Genomic DNA, 19,847 nt, shown 5'->3' with positions numbered 1-19,847 from the left:
CGTGATGAACAAGTCCAGGATCTCCGGTCCGGTGGAAAGCTGCAGGCCTTGGGTCCAGTGGTCGGCAGCTCGGGCAAGTGCCCGCCGGTGGTCAGCCCAGGAGTCCTTTGGTCCCTTCTGCAGGGTCCGGAACTTCTTGCGGTAGGACTCTGGAGTGAGGTTGTACTGTTGGATCAGGGCCCGCTTGATGGTGTCGTAGCCCTGATCTGCCTCAGCAGGCAAGTCACCAAGGATATCCAGGGCCTTACCCCTTAAACGGGGGGTCAGGTATTTGGCCCACTGGTCCTTGTCCAGATGGTGCTGCAAGCAAGTCCGTTCAAAAGCAGTCAAGAAAGAGTCCAAGTCTCCATCCTTCTCCAGCACTGGGAAGTCCTCAACACGGACCTTTGGAAGTTTGGTGTCTCGAAGGTCACATGTGGCTGATGAGGGCCGGAGCTGAGCTAGCTGCAGCTGGTAGTCACGGTCTGCCTGTCGCTCTCGCTCTTCACGCGCTGCCTGCCGCTCTCGCTCCGCAGCCTCACGCTCTGCGTGCCGCTCCGCAGCCTCAGCGTCACGCGCTGCCTGCCGCTCTGCCCTGCGCTCTGCCAGGAGTTCCTTGTAGCCCTTCTGGTCTCCAGCCTGGAGAAGGGCCATAGCCATTTGAAGAAGGCTATCCGAGCCTCCCAGGCTCGGTGGAATGGCACGTGGTGATCTGCGGCACGCTGCAGAGCTAGGCGATTCACTGTCCCTTTCAGAGCGGAGGGCTGGCATCTGGCTCGTTGAGGAACCTTGGGTGAGCTCCTCCTCATCTTGTCCAGCAGTGCCAGGTTGCGCAATGTCCTCGGCAGAACGGTTTTCTGGCGTCGAGCTCCTGGAGGACTCGTGGGCAACCTCCTCATTGCTGTCCACAGCACCGTCCTCCCTCTCTTCGGCTCCTGCCTTAGCATTGGCCAGTTGCATAGCTCTGCTCCTGGTGCCATCAGCCATTCTTGCAGACTTTTGGTCACTGACACAGAACTGACACCTGATGCCTCCACACACCTTACAGTATCTGCACTCTGACACTCTAGTGTTGAGCTAGTCTGAAGACCCCAGCAGCCACAGCTGCTGCAGGCAGTCTTTAGTGTCTGGGAGTATGGGTCTCACACTCACACACACTATTATCTCGATCCCACCGCTATGCCACCAATATGTCACAAACCACCGGGGGGGGTCACTCAGAAATCCCCCGCGCTGGCTACCAGTACGTCACAATCGGGGGGTAACAAGTGGGGGTCACCCCTCCTTTATACCTCCCGACCGACAGACAGAGCACGTGACGCGCTCTCTAGCGCCCCTCTTATAGTCAGGCCAATTATGGAATTGCCCGACAATAAGCAAGGAGGCCGCTATACTACTTATGCCGATTATTGAAGGGTCCCCGGTGAGAGTAGGGTATATATTCCCCCGACCTCCGCGGGCGGAATATATAATATCTCCCCGAATCTCACTGGCCTCCCCACAATAATCCTTGGCACAATTCGCTGCCACCAACCGATTTACGGTAACTATTAGCCGAACACACAGACGTGGGATTCAAGATCGAGATAACAGAACAGCCCAAGATTAATTATATAATTTAATCAGCCTAAAGCACACTAGAAACTACAATATATACAATAGGGAATCTACAGAATATACATATGTCAGAGTACAGTTACAATCAAAGCATGGGTTACAAACAGGCATACACAGTTCCAGCAGTTACCTTGTTGCGTCTGGCCACAGGGGGGCGCTGTAGACCAGGTTTCCAGGAACTCCCTCACAGGTCTTTCCCAACCAGGCCCCCGAGCAGAAGAACACTGGAAAATGGCCGAAGTAGGGTTATCAACCTGGGCAATCCAGGTCCCCTCCTACCTTAGTGACCTCACAGGGAAGCACTGCTCCACCCCTGGCTGGAGTTATGGACAAAATCCACAACATGGAATATGGCCATAACTTGGCCTGGGAGCGTCGTAGGCGGACGCCAATGCTCTCATTGTGACAGTTATGAATTTAGCTACAGAACGAGGGGACTCATGACCTGTCTGCCAGTTCCCCATTGGCTGATATCACGCCTGGGGCATTTCCCAATGTCCCGCTCCCATAAAAAGGGGGTGCCGGCATCGTCCACATGCGGAGACACCATTTTTATGGTTGCCATATTTATCGGAAATATGGCTTGCGAGATATGAACCATTTTTTACTGGAGTCGTTCTGTCTGGCTATTTCCATAGCCTTGCTAACTAGCTAGCAGCTCCTACTACAGGGTGACGGCAGGGAGTCATCCTGTGTCCATTGTCCTAAAGCCACCTAATTTCCATATCACAGGACATGGCCATGGAGGTGTAAGTGGAACACTGAGAACAAGAAGGGAGGGGGCACTGCCAGGGAGTGATGAGCGATTATGACTGGAGTCATAATTCATCTTCATATCCCGGGATTTGCCTCACACCTGGCGACTATCCGTGTCTTTGGACTGCAGCCTACCTTAGGCAGTGAACCCCTGGACTCTGCAGTAATTCCAGATCCCTGTATAGGGGTTAAAGGGTTTCGGGGTACCTCGGGGTCCTGCTTACTGGGTGGCTTGCCGTTATAGTGGCTTGTACGCCTCTACAGGTCTCCGTCTAACCATTAGACGACCAGGTGTTGGGCAAAGCTGAAAATTAGACTCATTAGAAGATTACCTTACTCTAGAAATTGGGCAGATTAAACTTTGCAAAGTACGTATGAATCAAGCCACCTTCACTTCCTCTGGTCAATGTTGAGTGTGGTACACACCATGTCACCAAACAGCACAGTGAGTATCTGTAGCCCTATATACAGGCCACTGACTGATTACAAGAGTGTAGATACCTGTGATGCTAATTAGTGGACACACCTTGATGTAACATGTCCCTTTTGTCACATTATTTTCAGGGGAACCATCATTTCTGTCCAGGCCGATTTCATGAGTGGAAGCAGAAAAGCAGCAGTGTCTGACTGTAATTTGTTCATTTCATAGATTTTTTTTTTATTTATTACTTTTATCAGATTCAGGTTATTTCTGTCACCATTGTGGGCTTTGTTTTCATTAAATGAGGGGCACCAACAATTTTGACCACGTGTGTAGTGGTTACATATAGCTATAGACACACACCGTGTGCAGAATTATTAGGCAAGTTGTATTTTAGATGATTTTTTTTTATTATTGATCAACAACTACTGTGTTTCCCCGAAAATAAGACATCCCCCGAAAATAAGAAATCCCATGAGTTTTCAGGGAAGCTTTAATATAAGACATCCCCTGAAAATAAGACATAGCTGCGGTCAATAATGAAGTGTCATGCAGTGGTGAAAGAGTTAAAAACACTGCAGGACACTTCATTATAGGCAGCGGGCACCCCCATATGAGAGAAGACAGAAGACAGAAGACCCCCGATCATACTCACCAGAAGCCGACCGGGAGCAGGTGAGCGCATCAAGGTCCTGCAGCGGCGGAACACACACGCACACACACGCACACACACACACACACACACACACACACACACACATCCATCAGATCACACTCACTCTCACACACCCCTCACACACATCCACACACTCACAACATCCGGCGATATCGCTTGCTTCTCGGCGGCGATACTCTGCGTGCAGTGATCTTCCAGGACCTGCCGGAGGATCACATGGCCGGAAGCATGTGGTATCTCCGGATGTTGTGAGTGTGTGCGCGCATTTGTGCGATATTGTCAGTGTGTGTGTGTGTGAGTGTATGCGATCGGATGTGTGCGTGTATGCTGTCTGATTTGTGAGTGTGTTCTGATGTGTGAGTGTGTGTGTGAATGTATGCGATCGGATCTGTGTCGGCAGAAGGCAGAGGAGCACGGCGTGCAGCACAGCTGCTGGGACCGCCCACCGGAGGGCACAGGGAGAAGTGGGGTGTGTGTGTGTGTGTGTGTGTATGCGATCAGATGTGTGCGTGTATACTGTCTGATGTGTGACTGTGTGTGAACGTAAGCGATCGGATCTGTGAGTGTCGGCAGCAGGCAGAGGAGCACGGCATGCAGCACAGCTGCTGGGATCGTAGGGTGGGTGGGAAGAAGTGGGGTGGGTGTGTGTTTGTGTGTGTGTGAGTGAGTGTGATCTGATGTGTGTGTCTGTGTGAGGTCTGATGTCAGCCAGACGCAGGGGAGGCATGCAGCACACCTGCTGGGAGATCACAGATGGATCTGGGAGCCATACAGACGCCCTGGGCTGGTAAGTGTGACGATCCTGGGATGGGGGGGTTTTGCTTTTTGTGGGGGGTAAAGTTACCCCCAACCATGTCTCCTCGAGAATAAGACACCCCCTGAAAATAAGACATAGTGCTTTTTTCAGGGGAAAAAAAAAATAAGACAGTGTCTTATTTTCGGGGAAACAGGGTATGTTCTCAATCAACCCAAAAGACTCATAAATATCAAAGCTTAATATTTTTGGCAGTTGGAGTGGGGTTTTTTAGATTTGGCTATCTTAGGAGGATATCTGTTTCTCCAGGTAACTATTACTGTGCAGAATTATTAGGCAACTTAATAAAAACCAAATCTATTCCCATCTCACTTGTTTATTGTCACCAGGTAAACAAATATAACTGCACAAAATTTAGAAATAAACATTTCTGACATGCAAAAACAAAACCCCAAAAAATTAATGACCAATATAGCCCCCTTTCTTTATGATGACACTCAACAGTCGACCATCCATAGATTCTGTCAGTTGCTTGATCTGATTACGATCAACATTGCATGCAGCAGCCATCACAGCCTCCAGACACTGTTCCGAGAGGTGTACTGTTTTTCCCTCCCTATAGATCTCACATTTTATGAGGGAGCACAGGTTCTCTATGGGGTTCAGATCAGGTGAACAAAGGGAGCAATGTCATTATTTTTTTTATCTTTTAGACCTTTACTGGCCAGCCACACTGTGGAGTAGTTGGATGCATGTGATGGAGCATTGTCCTGCATGAAAATCATGTTTTTCTTGAACGATACCGATTTCTTCCTGTATACTGCTTGAAGAAGTTGTCTTCCAGAAACCGGCAGTACTTCTGGGAGTTGAGCTTCACTCCATCCTCAACCCGAAAAGGTCCCACAACTTCATCTTTGATGACACCAGCCCATACCAGTGCCCACCTCCACCTTGCTGGCGTCTGAGTCAGAGTGGAGCTCTCTGCCCTTTACTGATCCAGCCTCTGGCCCATCCATCTGCACATCAAGAGTCACTCTCATCTCATCAGTCCATAAAACCTTTGAAAAATCAGTCTTAAGATATATCTTGGCCCAGTCTTGACGTTTTATCTTATGTTTCTTGTTCAAAGGTGGTGGTTTTTCAGCCTTCCTTACCTTGGCCATGTCCCTAAGTATGGCACACCTTGTGCTTTTTGATACTCCAGTAACGTTGCCGCTCTGAAATATGGCCAAACTGGTGGCAAATGGCATCTTGGCAGCTTCACGCTTGATTTTCTTTAATTCATGGGCAGTTATTTTGTGCCTTTTTGCCCAACACGCTTCTTGCAACCCTGTTGGCTATTTGCCATGAAACACTTGATTGTTCGGTGATCACGCTTCAAAAGTTTGGCAATTTTAAGACTGCTGCATACCTCTGCAAGACATCTCACAATTTTGGACTTTTCAGAGCCCATCAAATCTCTCTTCTGACCCATTTTGCCAAAGGAAAGAAAGTTGCCTAATAATTAAGCACATCTTAGGCCTCTTTCTCACGTCCTTGTCTCCAGTACGTGTTTGGTCCTTTTCCTCACGCACCGGAGACACGGGCACATGTAGACCCATTAAAATCAATGGGTCTGCACTCATGTGCGTGTTCTGCCATGGACCGTGTGTTTGTGTGGAGCATTCGTGTGTCCGTGTGCTCCACACGTCAACATGTCCGTTTTTCTCCGGCATCGCGGGTGTCACACGGAACGCAAACGGACCACACGGAGGTGTTCTGTGTGACGCGCCGGAGAAAACACACGTGTCTGAGAAAAAAAAACAAAACTTTACTCACCTTCTCCAGCACTGCTGTCTCTGTCGCTGCTGTCACTTGCTGCCGACCGCCGCTCATTATGCTCATTGCATATTCACTTCACTGCTGCCGGAAGCTGCAGCAGCGGGGAGTCAGCAGGACTGGAGACCGAAGATCAGCACCACGGACAGCGACACCAGGGACAGGCGGATAACACACGGAGAACACACGTGTGCCATAAACACGGCTCACGTAGGGCAATACGCACCTTAGACACGTCCGTGAAAAACGTGCGTGATTTTCACGAATGTGTGAAAGAGGCTTTATATAGGGTGTTGATGTCATTACACCACACCCCTCCTCATTACAGAGATGCACATCACCTGATTTACTTAATTGGTAGTTGGCTCTCAGCATATACAGCTTGGAGTAGGATAACATGTATTTTTATTATTTATAGAGCACCATTGATTCCATGGTGCTGTACATGAGAAGGGGGTTACATACAGAATACATATACAAGTTACAATAGACAGACTAGTACAGAGGGCTTACATTCTAAAGGATTTTGGGGAGGAGACAGTAGGTGGGGTGGCAGCAGCTCCGCACGGTGGTGGGGCGGCAGCTCTGCACGGTGATGGGACAGGGGGGGTCATTGAAGATTATAGGCATTTCTGAACAGATGAGTATTCAAGTTCCGTTTGAAGTTTGCAAGTGTAGTAGATAGTCTGACGTGTTGAGACAGCGAGTTCCAGAAGACTGGGGATGCTCGGGAGAAGTCTTGGAGGCGGTTGCATGAGGAGCGAATGAGAGAGGAGGAGAGAAGATCTTGAGAGGAGGACCGGAGGTGACGTGTTGGAGTGTAGCGAGAGATTAGTTCAGAGATATACGGAGGAGACAGATTATGGATGGCTTTGTAGGTCAGTGTTAGTAGTTTGAATTGGATACAGTGGAAGATTGGGAGCCAATGGAGGGATTTTCAGAGAGGAGAAGCGGGGTGGTATTGAGGAGAGAGGTGGATCAGTCGGTCAGCAAAATTAAGGATGGACTGGAGAGGGGCGAGCGTGTTAGCAGGGAGACCACAGAGGATGTTGCAGTAATCGAGGCGGGAGATTATGAGAGCATGCACTAGTATTTTTGTAGATTGAGAATTGAGGAAAGGACGAATTCTGGAAATATTTGAAGACGGCAGGAGGTGGTGAGGGATTGAATGTGTGGTATGAAGGATAAGGCAGAGTCACAGATCACTCTGGGGGCACCGAACTTTGTGTGCTGGGGAAAGCCTGGTGTTATTTATTGTAATAGATCAGGTGGAGAGTGTAGGTGAGACGGAGGAAAGATGATCAGTTCAGTTTTGGCCACATTGAGCTTTAGGACGCGAGAGGAGAAGAAGGAGGATATAGACGATAGACACTCAGAGATTCTGGACAGCAGAGATGTGACATCTGGGCCAGAGAAGTAGATCTGAGTGTCATCGGCATATAGGTGGTATTGGAAGCCATGGGACTTTATGAGTTGTCCCAGGCCAAATGTATAGCTGGAAAAGAGTAAGGGTCCCATGACAGAGCCTTGAGGGACGCCAACAGAGAGATGGTGGGATGAAGAGGTTGTGTGGGACGGGAGACACTAAAAGTGCGGTTGGAAAGGTATGAGAAGAGCCAAGACAGGGCGAGATCTCCGACACCAAGGGAAGAGAGGATCTGTAGTAGGAGGGAGTGGTCGATAAAAATTATCATGTGATCAAAATACTCATTTGCCTAATAATTCTGCACAGTGAATGTAGTGGTTACATATGGTTACATACACATATATAGTGGTTACATATATAGACACATATATCGTGGTTACATATAGTTATAGTCACATATTTCGTGGTTACATATAAATATAGACACATATATAGTTGTGTTATATATATATATATATATATATATATATATATATATAGGTCCAGAAATCTTTGGCCAGTGACACAGTTTTCGCGAGTTGGGCTCTGCATGCCACCACATTGGATTTGAAATGAAATCTCTACAACAGAATTCAAGTGCAGATTGTAACGTTTAATTTGAAGGTTTGAACAAAAATATCTGATAGAAATTGTAGGAATTGTCACATTTCTTTACAAACACTCCACATTTTAGGAGGTCAAAAGTAATTGGACAAATAAACCAAACCCAAACAAAATATTTTTATTTTCAATATTTTGTTGCGAATCCTTTGGAGGCAATCACTGCCTTAAGTCTGGAACCCATGGACATCACCAAACGCTGGGTTTCCTCCTTCTTAATGCTTTGCCAGGCCTTTACAGCCGCAGCCTTCAGGTCTTGCTTGTTTGTGGGTCTTTCCGTCTTAAGTCTGGATTTGAGCAAGTGAAATGCATGCTCAATTGGGTTAAGATCTGGTGATTGACTTGGCCATTGCAGAAGGTTCCACTTTTTTGCACTCATGAACTCCTGGGTAGCTTTGGCTGTATGCTTGGGGTCATTGTCCATCTGTACTATGAAGCGCCGTCCGATCAACTTTGCGGCATTTGGCTGAATCTGGGCTGAAAGTATATCCCGGTACACTTCAGAATTCATCCGGCTACTCTTGTCTGCTGTTATGTCATCAATAAACACAAGTGACCCAGTGCCATTGAAAGCCATGCATGCCCATGCCATCACGTTGCCTCCACCATGTTTTACAGAGGATGTGGTGTGCCTTGGATCATGTGCCGTTCCCTTTCTTCTCCAAACTTTTTTCTTCCCATCATTCTGGTACAGGTTGATCTTTGTCTCATCTGTCCATAGAATACTTTTCCAGAACTGAGCTGGCTTCATGAGGTGTTTTTCAGCAAATGTAACTCTGGCCTGTCTATTTTTGGAATTGATGAATGGTTTGCATCTAGATGTGAACCCTTTGTATTTACTTTCATGGAGTCTTCTCTTTACTGATGACTTAGAGACAGATACACCTACTTCACTGAGAGTGTTCTGGACTTCAGTTGATGTTGTGAACGGGTTCTTCTTCACCAAAGAAAGTATGCGGCGATCATCCACCACTGTTGTTATCCGTGGACGCCCAGGCCTTTTTGAGTTCCCAAGCTCACCAGTCAATTCCTTTTTTCTCAGAATGTACCCGACTGTTGATTTTGCTTCTCCAAGCATGTCTGCTATCTCTCTGATGGATTTTTTCTTTTTTTTCAGCCTCAGGATGTTCTGCTTCACCTCAATTGAGAGTTCCTTAGACCGCATGTTGTCTGGTCACAGCAACAGCTTCCAAATGCAAAACCACACACCTGTAATCAACCCCAGACCTTTTAACTACTTCATTGATTACAGGTTAACGAGGGAGACGCCTTCAGAGTTAATTGCAGCCCTTAGAGTCCCTTGTCCAATTACTTTTGGTCCCTTGAAAAAGAGGAGGCTATGCATTACAGAGCTATGATTCCTAAACCCTTTCTCCGATTTGGATGTGAAAACTCTCATATTGCAGCTGGGAGTGTGCACTTTCAGCCCATATTATATATAGAATTGTATTTCTGAACATGTTTTTGTAAACAGCTAAAATAACAAAACTTGTGTCACTGTCCAAATATTTCTGTACCTAACTGTATATAACATCTATATGTATCTATAATAGTGGTTACATATAGCTATAGACACATATCGTGGTTACATATATAGACATGTACATCGTGGTTACATATAGATATACATACATAGTGGTTACCTATAGCTGTAGACACATGTAGTGGTTACATATAGTTATATACACATATATAGTGGTTACATATAACTATAGACACATATGCAGTCGTTACATACACAAACATAGAGGTTACATATATAGACACATATATCGTGGTTACAAATAGATATAGACATATTGAGGTTACATATAGATATATACAGTAGTTACATATAGCTATAGACACATATATCGTGGTTTGATATAGACACATATATAGTGGTTACATATTTAGACACGTATAGTGGTTACATATAGATATATACATATAGTGGTCACATATAGCTATAAACACATATCGTGGTTACATATACATAGACACATGTATAGTGGCTACATATAGCTATATATATATATATAGCTATATATATATCTACACACACATATATATAGGTTACATGTAGCTATAGACACATATCGTGGTTACATATAGAAATAAACACATATATAGTGGTTACATATAGACACAAATATAGTGGTTACATTTAGCTATATATAGTGCTTACATATAGAAATAGACACATATATATTGGTTATATGTAGACACAAATATAATGGTTACATATAGATACACATATAGTGGTTACATATAGATATATACACAACTACACATGTGGCTACATATAGCTATATACACATATATAGTGGCTACATGTAGCTGTATACACATTGCTGTTACATATAGATATACACACAAATATAGTGGTTACATATAGACATATCACATATAGATATTTACATAGACATATATAGTGGTTACATATAGCTATAGACACATATATAGTGGTTACATATAGATATACATAACTGCACATATAGTGGCTATATATACTGTATACACACAAATATAGTGGTTACATATAGATATATGTCACATATAGTGGTTACATATATACACATAGTGGTTTAATATAGATATGTCACATATAATGGTTACATATATACACATAGTGGTGTAATATAGACTTGCACACACTATATACATTATACTGGGGTGTCTGTACAGTCACGTCTAGGTCTCTTCAGAATTTTTAACACTGCGCATGCGCAGACATAATTCCCTCTAAGACCTTTAGGTGGGAGCCTTATTAAATATTCATGAGGCTTCAGCGAATTAAAAGAGAGACGTCTGAATAACTAACAACAGGCCCCGCCTGTACGTGATGACGATTCACAGCGAGGCAGCCTCATGCTAATATGCGGCGTGCAGCGTGATGACGTAGGCGCCCCTGCGGGTCCCGATTGCTGCAGCCGCTTGTCAGTGTGACGAAGATTGGCACCGGGTAAGCTGTCACTCACAGCGCCCGCCCGCCGGCCCGCACCGCTCCCCTGCCCTGCTCGCCGCCCCCCGGCCCTGGACACCACACACACACGCTGCCATAGCCGCCGGGGTGCCCACTTCTCCGTTTTGCGCGCCCCCTGCCTTCCACGGTGCTGTCCTTGCGCGTCCACGGGCCCTCCCCCTCCCTGTACGCGTTATGGACCCGCCCTCTCGCCGCATGCACGCGCTTCTCCCACATGATCGCGCCTTTTTTTCCATCCAATCCACGGCGTCGTGTCTATTGCTTAGCCAATCAGAGCGGGCATAGCCCTGTTGCCAGGGTTCCTGTATTTGTGCCCGGAGGTGCTGAACCATCGCGGCAGAGATTCGGGGGGAGGGGCCTTAGTAGAAAGGGGCGGGGAAAACGAGGAAAAATGTTATACTGAAATGTTACACCCCCCACTGTGTGCACCCTGAAAACGTGTCCCCCACTGTGCACCCTGAATAGGAGTTCCCACCCCCACTGTGTGAACCCTAAAAACGTATCCCCGACTGTTTGCATCCTGAAAACGCGTCCCCCACTGTGCACCCTGAATAGAAGTTCCCACCCCCACTGTGTACACTCTGAATAGGAGTCCCCACCCCCACTGTGTACAGCCTGAAAACGTGTCCCCCCCCCCACTGTGTGCATCCTGAAAACGTGTCCCCCCCCCACTGTGTGCATCCTGAAAACGTGTCCCCCCCCCCACTGTGTACAGCCTGAAAACGTGTCCCCCCCCCCACTGTGTGCATCCTGAAAACAGGTCCCCCACTGTGTACACTCTGAATAGGAGTCCCCACCCCCACTGTGTACAGCCTGAAAACGTGTCCCCCCCACTGTGTGCAGCCTGAAAACGTGTCCCCCCCCCCCACTGTGTGAACCCTAAAAACAGGTCCCCCACTGTGTACACTCTGAATAGGAGTCCCCACCCCCACTGTGTACAGCCTGAAAACGTGTCCCCCCCCACTGTGTACAGCCTGAAAACGTGTCCCCCCCCCCACTGTGTACAGCCTGAAAACGTGTCCCCCCCCACTGTGTACAGCCTGAAAACGTGTCCCCCCCACTGTGTGCAGCCTGAAAACGTGTCGCCCCCACTGTGTACAGCCTGAAAACGTGTCCCCCCACTGTGTGCAGCCTGAAAACCTGTCCCCACACTGTGTGCACCCTGAAAACGCATCCCCCCACTGTGTACAGCCTGAAAACGTGTCCCCCCCACTGTGTGCACCCTGAAAACGCGTCCCCCACTGTGCACCCTGAATAGAAGTTCCCACCCCCACTGTGTGCATCCTGAAAACAGGTCCCCCACTGTGTACACTCTGAATAGGAGTCCCCACCCCCACTGTGTACAGCCTGAAAACGTGTCCCCCTCCACTGTGTACAGCCTGAAAACGTGTCCCCCCCACTGTGTGCAGCCTGAATACGTGTCCCCCAACTGTGTGCAGCCTGAAAACCTGTCCCCCCACTGTGTGCACCCTGAAAACTTATCCCCCCACTGTGTGCACCCTGAAAACGTATCCCCCCACTGTGTGCACCCTGAAAACGCGTCCCCCACTGTGCACCCTGAATAGGAGTTCCCACCCCCACTGTGTGCATCCTGAAAACAGGTCCCCCACTGTGTACACTCTGAATAGGAGTCCCCACCCCCACTGTGTACAGCCTGAAAACGTGTCCCCCCCCACTGTGTACAGCCTGAAAACGTGTCCCCCCCCACTGTGTGCAGCCTGAACATGTGTCCCCCCACTGTGTGCAGCCTGAATACCTGTCCCCCAACTGTGTGCAGCCTGAAAACCTGTCCCCCCACTGTGTGCACCCTGAAAACGCGTCCCCCCCACTGTGTGCACCCTGAATAGGAGTTCCCACCCCCACTGTGTGCATCCTGAAAACGTGTCCCCCACTGTGTACACTCTGAATAGGAGTCCCCACACCCACTGTGTACAGCCTGAAAACGTGTCCCCCCCACTGTGTACAGCCTGAAAACTTATCCCCCCACTGTGTGCAGCCTGAAAACGTGTCCCCCCCACTGTGTGCAGCCTGAATACGTGTCCCCCCACTGTGTGCAGCCTGAATACGTGTCCCCCCACTGTGTGCAGCCTGAATACGTGTCCCCCCACTGTGTGCACCCTGAAAACTTATCCCCCCACTGTGTGCACCCTGAAAACGTGTCCCCCACTGTGTGCAGCCTGAAAACGTGTCCCCCCACTGCGTGCACCCTAAAAACGTTTCCCCCACTGCGTGCACCCTGAGTAGGAGTCCCCACCGCCACTGTGTGCTTCCTGCTAACGTATCACCCCACTGTGTGCTCCCTGAAAACATGTCCCCCAATGTGTGCACCCTGAGTAGGAGTCCCCACCCCCATTGTGTGCACACTGAATAAGGCTGGTTTCACACTACGTTTAGTTAACATCCGTCCATAACGTTTTTTTAGCGGAAAAACGGATCCAGTGCAAATGCGTTTTCACTTCAATGCATTTGCAATGGACTCGCGTCCACCTGCGTTCACCTGCGTTTGCGTGCGTTATAGTGAGGATCCAGCGACTTGCAGTTTTTTAACATCTTTCAAAAACGCTACTTGTAACGTTTTTGAGCTGCGTCCAAATACTGCAAGTCACTGGATCCTGAGTAAACAGCACGCAAACGCAGGTGAACGCTGGCATGCTGATAGACAGGATCCTGCTTTTGTACTGAGCATGCCCAGAACCAGTCTCGCGTGATCTGTCTCTCTCTCCTCCTCCCTCCCTCACCCTCTCTCTCTCTATCTCTGTCTTTCCCCCTTCCTCCCCTCCCTCTCCCCCACCTGAGAGCTGCGGACACTCGTAACCAAGGTAAATATCGGGTAACCACTTCTCTTAGTTACCCGATGTTTACGTTGGTTACGTGTGCAGACAGCCCTTCTCCTAGCAGCTGCAGACACTCGTAACCAAGATAAATATCGGGTATCCAAGCCCGATGTTTACCTTGGTTACCAGCGTCTGCAGCTGTCAGAAGCCGGCTCCCAGTCTAGTTCCCCTCACTCCCGATCACATGACTCCAATGCCCGCCCCTAAACATCCAGTGCAGGATCCTGCAAAATAACAGATGCGTTTGCATGCGTTTTTTGCTGTAAAAGCAGGATCCGCTTTTGCAGCAAAAAAACGTTCCTGACGCATGTTAAATAAACGTAGTGTGCATCCCGAAAACATGTCCTCTACTCTGTGCACCCTGAAAACATGCCCCCCTCTGTGTGCTCCCTGAAAATGTGTCCCTAGTGTGTGCACCCTGAATAGGAGTCCCCACCCCCACTGTGTGCATCCTGAAAACTTTTCCCCCACTGTGTGCATCATGAAAACCTGTCCCCCACTGTGTGCACTCTGTCCCCTCCCCCCACAGTGTGCACCCTGAAAACGTGTCCCGCCGCTGTGTGTCCTGATAAGGTACCCCCACCCCCCACTGTACACTCTGAAAACGTGTCTCCCACTGTGTGACCCTGACAAGCTGTCCCCACCCCCACTGTGTGCACCCTGTAAATGTGTCCCCACCCCCACTATGTGTACCTTGAAAATATGGCTCCCCATTGTTTTCACCCTGAAAAGGTGCCCCCATCTCCCACTGTGTGCACCCTGAATACCTGCCCCCCACTGTGTGCACCCTGAAAACTTGTCCCCCAACTGTGTGCACCATAAAAACATATCCCCCACACTGTGTGCATGCATCCTCATTGTTTGCCCTCTGACAATGTTTCCCCCAATTGTGTGCACCCTGAAAATTTGTCCCCACCCTTATTATGTGCACCCTGAAAATATGGCCCCTCACTATATGTCCCCTCCCTCACTGAGTCTCCCATCCCCAATACACAGCCTCCGTCCCCTCTGACTCCCGGTCCCCAGTATAGATCAAAAATATTGGTCTGCACTCAGAGAAGTGGGTGGTGCAAGTGAAAAATGGGTCCAATGCAAGAGGATCAATAACTTCACTGCACTCATCGATTGTGATGCAAAAAAATGGTCAAATTTATTGAGGCGACTGAAGCATTCGACGTTTCGACCCCGCCTGGGCCTTAGTCAAGAGTCGCTTAAGGCTACATGCGCACGCTGCTTTTTTCCTGCTTTTTTGCTGCTTTTTTGGCTGCAGTTTTGTTGTCAGAACTTTCTGACATCTGACTTCCCAGCAAAGTCTATGAGAAGTCAGATTTGTCATGCGCACGTTGCAGTTTATTTGTCAGCGTTTTATTTGTCAAAGGTTTGTGACAAATAAAATGCAGCATGTTCATTCTTCCTGTGTTTTTGTCAACATTTGTCACAAAAATGCAGCAAAAACGCAGGGTGTGAAATACGCACCGAAAACCCACCAAAAACGCACCAAAAACGCATCTAAAATTACATGCGTTTTTTGTGACATTTCCAGGCTCTCTATGACAAGGTGCAGTTTTGGCTGCATTTTGGCTGCAGTTTTGGCTGCAGTTTGTGAACACAAAAAGATGCAGCATGCGCATGTAGCCTAAAAATGGGTGCCTGGGATACGGAAATTTGAGTGGATTATAGCGTTGGTAGAGGATACCTTGAGGATAAAGGTCCTGGGTTTAGCCCGCGCAGCAGCGCTGTGGCTGGTGATATGGTGTATCCTGCGCGGGCTAAACCCAGGACCTTTATCCTCAAGGTATCCTCTACCAACGCTATAATCCACTCAAATTTCCGTATCCCAGGCACCCATCTTTAAGCGACTCTTGACTAAAGACCGCTTTACACGTAACGACATCGCTAACGGGATGTAATTGGGGTCACGGAATTTGTGACGCACATACGGCCTCGTTAGCGACATCGTTGCATGTGACACGTACGAGCGACCACTAACGATGTAAAATACCAAATCGTTAATCGCTGACACGTCGTCCATTTCCCAAATGTCGTTGCTGCTTTTGGACGCAGGTTGTTGGTCGTTCCTGAGGCAGTGCACATCGCTACGTGTGACACCCCCGGAACGACGAACAACACCGTACCTGCGTCCTCCGGCAACAAGGTGGGCGTGTCTTTCATGTGGCTACTCTCCGCCCCTCCGCTTCTATTGGACGCCTGCCGTGTGACGCCGCACGAACCGCCCCCTTAGAAAAGAGGCTGTTCACCGGCCACAGCGACGTCGCTAGACAGCTAAGTCCGTGTGATGGGTACTAGCGATATTGTGCGCCACGGGCAGCGATTTGCCCGTGACGCACAAACGACGGGGGCGGGTGCGATCAGCAGCGACAGGCGATGTCGTTGCGTGTAAAGTGGCCTTTAGACCCAGGCGGGGTCGAAACGTCGAATGACTCCACAGTCGCCTCAATAAATTTGAAAATTTTTTTGCATCACAATCTATGAGTGCAGTGAATTTATTTATTATCTTGGATTGGACCCATCCCCAGTACACAGCCTCCGTCCTCTCTGACTCTCCCATCCCCAGTACACAGCCTCCGTCCTCTCTGACTCTCCCATCCCCAGTACACAGCCTCCGTCCACTCTGACTCTCCCATCCCCAGTACACAGCCTCCGTCCTCTCTGACTCTCCCATCCCCAGTACACAGCCTCCGTCCTCTCTGACTCTCCCATCCCCAGTACACAGCCTCCGTCCTCTCTGACTCTCCCATCCCCAGTAAAAAGCCTCCGTCCTCTCTGACTCTCCCATCCCAGTACACAGCCTCCGTCCTCTCTGACTCTCCCATCCCAAGTACACAGCCTCCGTCCTCTCTGACTCTCCCATCCCCAGTAAAAAGCCTCCGTCCTCTCTGACTCTCCCATCCCCAGTACACAGCCTCTGTCCCCTCTGACTCTCCCATCCCCAGTACACGGCCTCCGTCCCCTCTGACTCTCCCATCCCCAGTACACGGCCTCCGTCCACTCTGACTCTCCCATCCCCAGTACACAGCCTCCGTCCTCTCTGACTCTTCCATCCCCAGTACACAGCCTCCGTCCCCTCTGACTCTCCCATCCCCAGTACATGGCCTCTGTCCCCTCTGACTCTCCCATCCCCAGTACACGGCCTCCGTCCCCTCTGACTCTCCCATCCCCAGTACACAGACTCCGTCCTCTCTGACTCTGCCATCCCCAGTACACAGCCTCCGTCCCCTCTGACTCTCCCATCCCAGTACACAGCCTCCATCCTCTCTGACTTTCCCATCCCCAGTACACACCCTCCGTCCTCTCTGACTCTCCCATCCCCAGTACACAGCCTCCGTCCCCTCTGACTCTCCCATCCCCAGTACATGGCCTCTGTCCCCTCTGACTCTCCCATCCCCAGTACATGGCCTCCGTCCCCTCTGACTCTCCCATCCCCAGTAAAAAGCCTCCGTCCTCTCTGACTCTCCCATCCCCAGTACACAGCCTCCGTCCCCTCTGACTCTCCCATCCCAGTACACAGCCTCCGTCCTCTTTGACTCTCCCATCCCCAGTACACAGCCTCCGTCCACTCTGACTCTCCCATCCCCAGTACACAGCCTCCGTCCTCTCTGACTCTCCCATCCCCAGTACACAGCCTCCGTCCTCTCTGACTCTCCCATCCCCAGTACACAGCCTCCGTCCTCTCTGACTCTCCCATCCCCAGTAAAAAGCCTCCGTCCTCTCTGACTCTCCCATCCCAGTACACAGCCTCCGTCCTCTCTGACTCTCCCATCCCAAGTACACAGCCTCCGTCCTCTCTGACTCTCCCATCCCCAGTAAAAAGCCTCCGTCCTCTCTGACTCTCCCATCCCCAGTACACAGCCTCTGTCCCCTCTGACTCTCCCATCCCCAGTACACGGCCTCCGTCCTCTCTGACTCTCCCATCCCAGTACACAGCCTCCGTCCTCTCTGACTCTCCCATCCCCAGTACACAGCCTCCGTCCCCTCTGACTCTCCCATCCCCAGTACACAGCCTCCGTCCTCTCTGACTCTTCCATCCCCAGTACACAGCCTCCGTCCCCTCTGACTCTCCCATCCCCAGTACATGGCCTCTGTCCCCTCTGACTCTCCCATCCCCAGTACACGGCCTCCGTCCCCTCTGACTCTCCCATCCCCAGTACACAGACTCCGTCCTCTCTGACTCTGCCATCCCCAGTACACAGCCTCCGTCCCCTCTGACTCTCCCATCCCAGTACACAGCCTCCATCCTCTCTGACTCTCCCATCCCCAGTACACACCCTCCGTCCTCTCTGACTCTCCCATCCCCAGTACACCGCTTCCGTCCCCTCTGACTCTCCCATCCCCAGTAAAAAGCCTCAGTCCTCTCTGACTCTCCCATCCCCAGTACACAACCTCCGTCCCCTCTGACTCTCCCATCCCAGTACACAGCCTCCGTCCTCTCTGACTCTCCCATCCCCAGTACATGGCCTCCGTCCTCTCTGACTCTCCCATCCCCAGTACACAGCCTCCGTCCTCGCTGACTCTCCCATCCCCAGTACATGGCCTCCGTCCCCTCTGACTCTCCCATCCCGAGTACACGGCCTTTGTCCTCTCTGACTCTCCCATCCCCAGTACACGGCCTCCGTCCCCTCTGACTCTCCCATCCCGAGTACACGGCCTTTGTCCCCTCTGACTCTCCCATCCCCAGTACACGGCCTCCGTCCCCTCTGACTCTCCCATCCCCAGTACACGGCCTCCGTCCTCTCTGACTCTCCCATCCCCAGTACACAGCCTCCGTCCACTCTGACTCTCCCATCCCCAGTACACAGCCTCCGTCCTCTCTGACTCTCCCATCCCCAGTACACAGCCTCCGTCCTCTCTGACTCTCCCATCCCCAGTACACAGCCTCCGTCCTCTCTGACTCTCCCATCCCCAGTACACAGCCTCTGTCCCCTCTGACTCTCCCATCCCCAGTACACGGCCTCCGTCCCCTCTGACTCTCCCATCCCCAGTACACGGCCTCCGTCCACTCTGACTCTCCCATCCCCAGTACACAGCCTCCGTCCCCTCTGACTCTCCCATCCCCAGTACATAGCCTCCGTCCTCTCTGACTCTTCCATCCCCAGTACACAGCCTCCGTCCTCTCTGACTCTTCCATCCCCAGTGCACAGCCTCCGTCCCCTCTGACTCTCCCATCCCCAGTACATGGCCTCTGTCCCCTCTGACTCTCCCATCCCCAGTACACGGCCTCCGTCCCCTCTGACTCTCCCATCCCCAGTACACAGACTCCGTCCTCTCTGACTCTGCCATCCCCAGTACACAGCCTCCGTCCCCTCTGACTCTCCCATCCCAGTACACAGCCTCCATCCTCTCTGACTCTCCTATCCCCAGTACACACCCTCCGTCCTCTCTGACTCTCCCATCCCCAGTACACCGCTTCCGTCCCCTCTGACTCTCCCATCCCCAGTACACAGCCTCCGTCCTCTCTGACTCTCCCATCCTCAGTACACGGCCTCCGTCCCCTCTGACTCTCCCATCCCCAGTAAAAAGCCTCAGTCCTCTCTGACTCTCCCATCCCCAGTACACAACCTCCGTCCCCTCTGACTCTCCCATCCCAGTACACAGCCTCCGTCCTCTCTGACTCTCCCATCCCCAGTACATGGCCTCCGTCCTCTCTGACTCTCCCATCCCCAGTACACAGCCTCCGTCCTCTCTGACTCTCCCATCCCCAGTACACGGCCTCCGTCCCCTCTGACTCTCCCATTCCGAGTACACGGCCTCTGTCCCCTCTGACTCTCCCATCCCCAGTACACGGCCTCCGTCCCCTCTGACTCTCCCATCCCCAGTACACGGCCTCCGTCCACTCTGACTCTCCCATCCCCAGTACACGGCCTCCGTCCACTCTGACTCTCCCATCCCCAGTACACAGCCTCCGTCGCCTCTGACTCTCCCATCCCCAGTACACAGCCTCCGTCCCCTCTGACTCTCCCATCCCCAGTACACGGCCTCCGTC

The 19,847-nt window shown here is 50.5% G+C and overlaps 1 protein-coding gene across 2 annotated transcripts in view; it reads left to right on the top strand.

Moving 5' to 3' along the window:
* Positions 1 to 4,114: 4,114 nt before the first annotated feature.
* The window catches only part of PKNOX1 (PBX/knotted 1 homeobox 1), a 111,468-nt gene continuing 95,735 nt past the window's right edge, over positions 4,115 to 19,847 (top strand). The window contains exon 1 of one of the 2 annotated variants that reach the window (XM_075332731.1): positions 4,115 to 4,236. In XM_075332731.1, coding sequence (XP_075188846.1) covers positions 4,151 to 4,236 — 86 coding nt within the window. In that variant the 5' untranslated portion in view covers positions 4,115 to 4,150. Of the gene's footprint in view, positions 4,237 to 10,906; positions 10,992 to 19,847 lie in introns of those variants that run through there. The other variant, XM_075332732.1, reaches the window with a different exon arrangement.

The sequence above is a fragment of the Anomaloglossus baeobatrachus genome, chromosome 2, assembly GCF_048569485.1.
Source record: "Anomaloglossus baeobatrachus isolate aAnoBae1 chromosome 2, aAnoBae1.hap1, whole genome shotgun sequence".
Lineage (NCBI taxonomy): Eukaryota > Metazoa > Chordata > Amphibia > Anura > Aromobatidae > Anomaloglossus > Anomaloglossus baeobatrachus.
Note: the sequence above shows the minus strand (reverse complement) of the source record. Positions and strands in the feature narration are given on the sequence as shown.